Source organism: Medicago sativa, chromosome 4, assembly GCF_051527215.1.
Source record: "Medicago sativa cultivar Bolivia chromosome 4, Bolivia_mono, whole genome shotgun sequence".
In the NCBI taxonomy this organism is placed as follows: Eukaryota; Viridiplantae; Streptophyta; class Magnoliopsida; order Fabales; family Fabaceae; genus Medicago; species Medicago sativa.
The window spans coordinates 5,424,750-5,435,168 of NC_140752.1; the positions used below are offsets into that span (position 1 = coordinate 5,424,750).

General features: G+C 31.9%; 1 protein-coding gene across 1 annotated transcript; it reads left to right on the forward strand.

Annotated features, from left to right (window-relative positions):
- Positions 1-1,155: 1,155 nt before the first annotated feature.
- On the forward strand, positions 1,156-2,449 carry LOC146925719 (F-box/kelch-repeat protein At3g23880-like). Its single transcript, XM_085701427.1, has one exon. The coding sequence runs from the start codon at positions 1,370-1,372 to the stop codon at positions 2,447-2,449; it is 1,080 nt and encodes a 359-aa protein (XP_085557553.1). The 5' UTR covers positions 1,156-1,369.
- Positions 2,450-10,419: the final 7,970 nt, after the last annotated feature.

The window sequence follows — 10,419 nt, forward strand, 5'->3', positions numbered from 1 at the left end:
AGAAAGGACTGCTAAATGTACACAATAGAGGTGTTCAGACTGCATTGTGGATCGATTATGAGGCTAAAATCATTTGATCCAAAAATTTAAATATTTGCGGTTGGATCATTCAATAGTATTCTTGTATTGTAGAATAAATATAGGTTTATCTCCCATTGAATCTCATCAAGGATAAGTGGAAGAATGTATCCAAATTTGCCTACAGAACAACTATAATCTCAACAAGGATCCTATCATCAAATCTAGGCTTACGTGAAAATGTGTACTCAACAATGATAGTGATTCTGTAGGCAATTTTTTTCGGTAATTATCATTAACTAGATATTTGACCCATGCGAGCACGTACTATTATTTTTTGTTAGAGGTAAGAGAATCAGAGAGTATCAAGTATGAAATGAAATATATATATATATATATATATATATATATATATATATATATATATATATATATATATATATATATATATATATATATAGGAGGGATATTTTGACTCCAAGAGTAAGTTTGTTTACTTACTCCAAATCTCGACCTTTAACTCTATTATCAATTACTGGCTTAGATTGATTAAGAATAAATGATACAATAGACTTTAATTTTCTTCTCTATTGAAGTTAAGACTCCTCACCTCAAAATGGCAAAACAATTAATGACTTTTAATTGTTTTTTTTTTTATTCTGCATCTAGGAAGAAAATAATATTTGCATGCAATAAAACTATTCACCTATTTTTCCTGGAACAATAAGAATATATTTACTAAAACACCCTTTTGTCTCTATTAAACTTTATTTTATTTAAAAGGACATTTTTGTAAATAGCATAAATAATATTTGTTTATAATAGAAAAACACAGGTGTTTTGGTAAATAACTAGTAGGTGCAGCTTGTTAACTTGCACCTTAGTGTTTTTAGGTGGGTGCAAGTTAACAGCCCCCATATATATATATGATTTTTCTAGAAGCCACCTATGAAGGTGTCTTTTAGCAATCCACACCTCAAGGTGTGATTTCCACTTTTTAGTTATAATTTTGCTAAAAGACACCTTCATAAAATGTGTTTTCTAGCAAAACCCATATATATATATATATATATTTGTCAAAAAAATTAATAGTTTTACTGTATAAGCTCCTAACAATTAACCAAATCCTCTAAAAAAAATAAAAAAAAAAATAAACAGGGACTGCTACGTAAGTCCAATAAAAAAAGTGTAACAAAAAAAAAAGTCCAATAAAAAAAAGCCCATGAGAAGCAGCTAAATAAGCGCCCCCTAACAAGTCGTAGTAAAAAAACCCTACAATTTTTTCTTTAGAAAAAGTATCTTCGTATTGGTATAACGTGCTAGGGTTTAATCTGAATAACAAGATTGCTCAATGGATGTTATCACCGAAATACTTTCTTTGCTCCCCGTGAAATCTCTGATGCGATTCAGTTGCATTAACAAATCTTTCTATACTCTCATATCTGATCCTTACTTTGTTCAATTGCATCTCAAAAAATCGAAACGAAACCCTCAGCTCTCGGCAATTACAGGGAATTATACCAGTGTCGTAACCTTCACAAAAATATCTAGTTTGCTCCAGAATTCATGGACCACTATTCAATACGATAATTTACCTTCAAATCACAATCGTTGGTCGCTTGTTGGTTCATGCAATGGATTGCTTTGCTTGAATGATAAGAATGGTGAACGGCTCTATTTTTGGAACCCTGCGACAAAATCTGAATTTTTTTTAACCTATTCGTTGAATTATTCTCAGTTCTCTTTTGGTTATGATGTTTCAACCAAAACGTATAAGGTGGTAGCATATTGTAAAGAGCGTAGTAATATGAGAAGCCAAGTGAAAGTTTTCAGCTTGGGGGGTCATTCTTGGAAAAATATTCAACATTTCCCTGTGATTCCTCTTTACAAGTTTAATGGTGTGTATTTGAATGGTGTTATTAACTGGTTGGCTCATCGCGATAACTCTACTAGTTCAGGTTATTTTGGTTTGAATCATAGTATTACTATTCAGCAGCATGTGATTCTTTCACTTGATCTCTCCACAGAGACATACATTCAGATATTGCTGCCTCGGGGTTTTGATAAGCTGCCGCTTTATAAGCCGACACTCGTGGTTTTGAGGGAAAGTCTTTGTTTTTGTTATGATTTTGTGAAAACCCATTTTATTATATGGCAAATGAAGGATTTTGGAATTCAGGAGTCTTGGATTCAGTTATTTAAAATTAGTTATAACAATTTTTTTTCACGCTTTAAATGGTTGGATTTGTTGCCATTGTATCTTTCTGAGAATGGTTATACACTGATATTAGCAAATAATGGAGTGGGCGAGGCATTTATATATAACTGCAGAGGCTTTAATAAAGTAGAGCGAATTGAAGTTACTGATAATATATTTTGGTCGGAGGCCCAGGATTACGTTGAAAGTTTGGTTTGGCCTCATTGCAAGTGAGTTTCTCTTCCGCATATTACTTGTTTGGATTTATGTTGCTATAAAATCCTTGTCGATTTATAATAGTAGATTTTGTGAATAATGTGTGATGGCTTTGCTGCTTAGCTTGTTGGTATTGTTTAGTGAATATTTACGCTTATTGTAACTTAGATGATGATATTTTCTAATTTCCTAGAAGACAATTAACTTCCTTGGCTGAACTCCTTTGTCGAAGCTTCCATCAGAAATGTTCTGATTTGTAAAATGTAAAGCATTGGTATTTTCATGTGTTTTAGGTTTTGCAACTTAAGTTTCATTAACTTTGCTCATATCCTTATGATTTGACCATATACTACCTTTGCTGGAAGCGGTGTTTCCATGAGATGGAAAATTGTTGTCAATATTCAAATTTTGATGCATTTCCTAATACTCTTGCAGGAGCCACTTGTGAACTGGTCTTTATTCTTTTGGTTTTAGGGTTTCTATCCGAGTCTTGCCTAGAGAAATCATTGTTTCACCCTTAACAAAACATCAACTTGTATTTTTCGATGCTTTTTCCCCCCTGCTCTGCACACAATGAATTAGTGACAGTGTAATGTAACAGGCTTGTTAAATCTGTAACAAAGAATTACTAACAGTATTGTTAGCTTCTATGCTTATTTTCGAAGATGCAAATCTTCTATGTTTTTTTTATCACCTTCTGTGATCTGCTATTCTTCTTGTCTCGACACCTCTATAGGATGATGCTTCATGTAATATTAGCACAGTGTATGCCCCTAAAATATATATACCCTCTTACTAATAACTTAGTAACTATAAATTTTAACACTGTACAATGCTTTAGATCCTATTTTTTGGCCAATTGCCATTGCATTATTGATTAAAGTCATGGTATTGTGAAATTGAAAATCAGATGAACTTTCCTAATATCGGCATAGGATTAATTTGATTGCTTTCTAAAAATTGTAATATCAAATTATTCTTATGTTACATTTTCCTTTTCGACCCAAATAGTTTTATCTTCAAAAAATTGTGCAATATCAAATTAAAACGAATCAACAATTTGAAGATGACTATCACCATGATCATTTTTGCAGATATTACTTTGTGCGGAGATGTGGACAATGTGGCAGGAGAAATATAGAAGAGGACAGCTGCAATTGAAGGTGTAATTTCTCAATCAGTTAGAATGTGCTATTGTCTAGCAAAAATTTAGATTCCATGTTAGTTACGATGATTTTATTCTTAGTGAGTAGTCTGTTTTGAGTTTTCTGAAAAAACTAACTGAAGAACAATCAACATGCTGTATTTGTTACATTTAGAGTATTTAAACGATGCAGAATCATTTAACTCTTTGATTTTTTGATTATTTTCATCCCTCTCATCTCTCTCATATTTGGAAATTATAGTGTATTTGTGATTGATTTTCAATTACATATAATGTTTTACAATGCCATCTCCACCTTGTTTTTGTTACTGCTTCTCACACTGAGCTTGTCCACCCTTGATTTGCAATGATTCTTGATGAAGCATTAAAACATCTTCTACGCTGTTTTTCTTCTTCTTTGAACATCAAGAATCCCCCAAACAAAAAACACTCTACCAAGGCCACCTCCCAAAACACAAAAACGATCAGTCACACTCCTAAAAAAAATAATCCCCCAAACAAAAGCCAAGCACCGCGTCAATTTTGATTTCAATGGATCAGAACTATTTTCCAGAAATGCAAATAGACAATAGAGACAATTAACTTCCTTGGCTGACCTCGTTTGGGACAGCTTCCATAAAAAATGTTATGACTTGTAAAATGCAAAGCATCAATATTTTCATTGGTTTTAGGTTTTGCAACTTTATGTTTCATTAACTTTGCTTATATCCTTAGGATTTGACTATACACTACCCTTGCTGGAAACAATGTTCCATGAGATGAAAAATTGCTTATATCCTTATCAAATTCCATTTTTGATACATTTTTTAATACGAATTCGAGCCAATTGTGATTTTTCCTTTGCAAGCTCACTAGTGTCATGGATATATATATATATATATGTGTGTGTGTGTGTGTGTGTGTGTGTGTGTGTGTGTGTGTATTATTTTTTATATGTGAACCGGTCTAAATTCTTTTGGTTTTAGGCTTTCTAGCAGAGTCTTGCATAGAGAAATCATTGTTACACCCTTAACAAAACAGCAACTTGTATCTTTCAATTCTTAGAGAATTATTCAAAGTGTAAGGTTATGTGCTTGTTTAATCAGATAAGTATTAACTAGCTAGTATACTACCACAAAGGTTAATCAGATATCATATCATGTACCAACTTGTATCTTGAAGATTTGGAGGCAGCGCTTCAATCATTCAATTCCATCAATGATGACCTTAAAAGGAGTTTTATTCCATTGCATAAGTCAAAATGAACTTTCCATCTTTGAGATACTAGTTGTTGCATACATCAATGGTGATTTACATGAGTCAGATGCTTCGTACAGAGGATCTCACTATAGAGGAATGTACATCAACATTGACTTCCATAGTTGACCTTAATATTGAGTATTGCTGTGTATTGTCGTCTGCAGATTGATGCAGATGGACGCGTTCAGTTCACTCAAATGAAGTTCTAGAACGACGTCAACGTCAGAAGCATGTTCTCTATATTTGGTGAGTATAGTTCAAAGGGACCAATTGAGTTAGATGTTTCATTAATGAGATCTTTTTCATATATTCAAGAAAGTTTCGTTCGGATCATGACATATGAAGAAATCAGAGCGTGCATGGATAAACTCGATTAAGAACTTAGTTTTATTCGTCCGTGATCTTGTTTGTGTTTAATTATATTGTTGCAATAATAATTTTTGTTTTACGTTGTTGTCATCAACATGATTTTATAATTTATGTTGAAAGTGAGTTTCTCTTCCACATATTACTTGTTTGAATTTATGTTGCATGTATGTTCCTGAAATCCTTATCAGTTGATAATAATATAGATTGTTCAAATATTGTGTGATGGCTTATCCGCTTAATTAAGGTACTTATCAGCTCTATTCATGTTTTTAAACATCGTTTTTTTTGTTTTTTGAGGGGAATGTTTTTAAACATCTTGGTTGCTTTCTCCTCTTGCTTCAATGTTTTTATCATAGTAATGGTATCAAACTTTGTTTTGATTTGTGATGTATGAAGTGGAGTTGGGTAAAAAATATATTTGTGTCTCAAACTGGATATAATTAAATTACTTTCACAAAAACGAAATTTAACTTTGAAGCATACATGTTAAGTAAGATTGTTTGATAGAATTGAGAACATCTTCCATTAATGTTCTATCTAGCTGCCATGACTTGGTTGATTGTTGTCACGACCCAAAAACAATCATCGTGACCGGCGCACGAACTAGATCATTCTAGCCGGCAAGCCTATTAAACAAACTTGACAACTAAATAAATAAATAAAAATTCACTGAAATTTCGACAGAGTTTCCTCTGTATTTTCAACATTTCCAAGATGTAAATCTTGTTTTAAAAACCTGTTCAATCAGCCAGAATCTCCAAATAACATCTTTATTTTCATACTACTTGTACAACTCAAAATAAAACATCCTAGACATCCAATAGCTGCAGATACATCAACTAACACTAGAATATACATAAATAAAAGAATCGGCCATCATTCACTTAATAATCATCATCTTAAAGTCACAATCAACCTTAGTTACAACTCAACTTATAGAATCCAAAAGTTAAGATACTTAATCACAATTACAATTCACATCAATACTAACTATATTCTCCAATCCTATTTCAACCTCAATGATATTGATTCAAAATTCGATTTGAAATCATAAAAAAAAAAAACACTTCAAAGGAAAAATTAAACTAAAGGCATCAACACCATAATAATTCCAAAAGTTCTTACTTGATCTAGAACATCATCAGCAACACTAAGACAATCATTCAAGGAAATAAGATAAATCAACCGACTCATAATATATCATATCAAAGTTAAGTCCTAATTTTGATTATCATCCCTTAGTCTCTAATCCTTCTCACTATTTAAATATCTTTAGTCACAAATCATATCCGCGCTATTTGATCACATCAAATCTCTAAACTTAAACCTTAATAAGAATTTTACATGGCCTTATGCATATAGATTCTATCTTATCGAGAAATTAACATAAATTTAGTACGCTATTCCTCATTTCCAACTATTGGTAAAATGCCCCTGAAATATTTCTTCGTAGCTAACTCATTCTAAACATAATTTTTATGTTAATATGCATATGCTATGTTAGTATTCATGTTGGAGGGTCCTTAGAATTTTTCCTTGGTTCCATAATTTTATTTTTGTTCTCTTTCAAATATTATTTGAATAATTCTTGACTTAAAATTTCATATCATTAATTATACATTTCATTCGAAACTTTCTTCCTTAAAGGGATCCAAATCTTTAAGGAAGTTAAGTACGATGTTGCAAAGGGAATTAAGCTTTCACCAAATCTTTTCCTTTTGTGAAGTGTCGCAGGAGAGAAATGAGAAAATTCCTATTAAAACAAATATAGTCTGTAATTCTTCTACCTTTTGGATCTAGTATTGTCCATTGGATGTGCCAATTATACAAATTAACCTTCACTTTATGTCATTCAACAGACTGGTCTACTGAGTAACCCTTTGAATTTTGTTTTGTCCAATGAATCCGCCAACTGCAGGAAGTAGAGCAGAATGAGGAAGGCACATCTGGCGTTTCAAGCACTGAATCTACTGGTATTTGCACATCCTGTTTTTTTTTTTTTAATTACTTTTCTTTGTGGCGTTGAGGTGCAGATTTTGTTATTAACCTTATAAGTTTCCATAATTTTATTTTTGTTCTCTTTCAAATATTATTTGAATAATTCTTGACTTAAAATTTCATATCATTAATTATACATTTCATTCGTTACTATGAGCCGTACCTCATAGGCTACATTATCTCTTCGTTGTAGCAAACGGAATTTTCATATTCGTTACTATGACCCGTACGTCATAGGCTACATTATCTCTTCGTTGTAGCAAACGGAATATACCACATTATCTCTTCGTTGTGGCGAACGGAAATATACCACATTATCTCTTCGTTGTGGGGAACGGAATATACCACATTATCTCTTCGTTGTGGCGAACGGAATATACCACATTATCTCTTCGTTGTGGCGAACGGAAATTTCATAAAATATCTATGAGCTTGTTACTCATAGGCTGCATTATCTCTTCGTTGCAGCAAACAGAGTTTTTCTCAATAGTCTCATTTCTTTCTTTCTTTCTTTCTTTTTCTATGAGCATGTTACTCATTTCAATTTTTCTCATCATTTCCATTTTCTGTGATTTTCTATGATTCACTGTGAGCATATTACTCATAGGTTGCATTTCAAATTTTCTTTCAAATCATTTCTATAAGTATATATACATCAATTGTCTTGATAGACTTTCCCTCCAACATTTATACTAGCATAAACATACTTATTAACATAAAAGAGATTTTAGGATACACTAATACAGAAATAATCATTCCACTATCTCATATTTATTCTGTTTCAAATGTACCATTCATATGACATAATAGTCATGCTATAATTATGCCAGCTTATTCTAATAATTCATAGACATTCCATCAATCACCATCTTAATCAAATTCCAAATAAGTTCTTAAATTATCTATACACATATCGTATAACTTTATATGTTCTTCTTATTACTAATCATCCATATACTTCTTTAAATCCACGAACTATCAATGTCAAAACACAAGTAACGATATCATTACTAATAAACTATAATAAATCATCTAATCTACCCATTAATGCTCACATAGGACATTATACACATTTCGGCTACAAATTCGATAACATGAGTGTTAAAATTCTTAACCAAGCTAAAGCCATTTATTTCCATAAAAGCTTCATTTACACTATCAAAGAATTGTGTCAAAGCTATAAAATCTAACAAATTTACTTTCCAGAGTTCTAACCGAAATGGGGCAGACATACACTAAAACTTATTAAATTATCCTTCCTCCAATTTCAACACCACCATAAACATCTTTAACATCATAAGAGCTATATTTAGAGTACACTAGCAAGTGGAATTAACCTAATGTTATATCATCACTAATTATGTTCTAATGTATCAAAATCATATATTATCATTCTAAAGGCATAATTAAACTACCCAAAAGGGAAAGTTTACTAACTAAAGGAACTCACACTCCTATGTTGGTTCATTTGGTGAACTTTGTGGCAAAATTTCAAACTCCAAGCCACTAGCTAAACTCCTCTTTTCTCCAATAAGTCCAATGGCTCAAAACTTTATGGTTACATCTAACATCAAGCTTTAAGCAACTTCCAATGAATTAGTAAGAAAAATGGTGATTTTTTGGAAAATTTATGGAAGGGGCGGTTTGAACAATTAATAGGGAGGGAAGAATTTTGAAGCTTGCTTGATGTAAACACACCTCTAGGAACTCATATGCATGACTTTGATGATGATTATTAATGGTTTGGTTGATTTGAAAATGATGATGAATAGTGAAGGGAACGAGAAGGACGATTACATGAAGAGAGAAGGAGGAAAATTTTTTTTTTGTGAAGTTTTTGTAGAGAGAGGAAGAAAAGAGAATTGTGTGGAAAATTCTAAAATTTTCCTTTTAAAAATCTTTTAGTTTGCAATACCCATTTTGCCCATGCTTTAAAAAATCTCATAGGATATTACATTCTACCCCCCTTAAAGAAATTTCGTCCTCGAAATTTTAGAAATTTAATTGCTAATAAGCATAAACAATTTCTCCATAATTTCAACTTTAGATTCCAACATACGTCCATTACGAACTGATTCTTTCTGACTGACTAATTTAAACTATATAGGTACCAGCCACCACGCTTCCGCTGCGCCACTCTGATTTATTTCTTCACACCTTACATCATACTCCTTATACTGCGTCTTCTGTTAAGGTTTCATTCATCTCTCAGACATTTGTTCTAACTGTCATATACTAGTCTGAGTTGATCAGGCTCAGCCAGACATGACATTTGGAATAAATATCTGGAACCCAATAGTCACACTACATCTTATTGAATTCCATTGACCCAAGGCACGATCTGAATCGACCTGCTCTGATACCAACTTTGTCACGACCCAAAAACAATCATCGTGACCGGCGCACGAACTAGATCATTCTAGCCGGCAAGCCTATTAAACAAACTTGACAACTAAATAAATAAATAAAAATTCACTGAAATTTCGACAGAGTTTCCTCTGTATTTTCAACATTTCCAAGATGTAAATCTTGTTTTAAAAACTTGTTCAATCAGCCAGAATCTCCAAATAACATCTTTATTTTCATACTACTTGTACAACTCAAAATAAAACATCCTAGACATCCAATAGCTGCAGATACGTCAACTGACACTAGAATATACATAAATAAAAGAATCGGCCATCATTCACTTAATAATCATCATCTTAAAGTCACAATCAACCTTAGTTACAACTCAACTTATAGAATCCAAAAGTTAAGATACTTAATCACAATTACAATTCACATCAATACTAACTATATTCTCCAATCCTATTTCAACCTCAATGATATTGATTCAAAATTCGATTTGAAATCATAAAAAAAAAACACTTCAAAGGAAAAATTAAACTAAAGGCATCAACACCATAATAATTCCAAAAGTTCTTACTTGATCTAGAACATCATCAGCAACACTAAGACAATCATTCAAGGAAATAAGATAAATCAACCGACTCATAATATATCATATCAAAGTTAAGTCCTAATTTTGATTATCATCCCTTAGTCTCTAATCATTTTCACTATTTAAATATCTTTAGTCACAAATCATATCCGCGCTATTTGATCACATCAAATCTCTAAACTTAAACCTTAATAAGAATTTTACATGGCCTTATGCATATAGATTCTATCTTATCGAGAAATTAACATAAATTTAGTACGCTATTCCTCATTT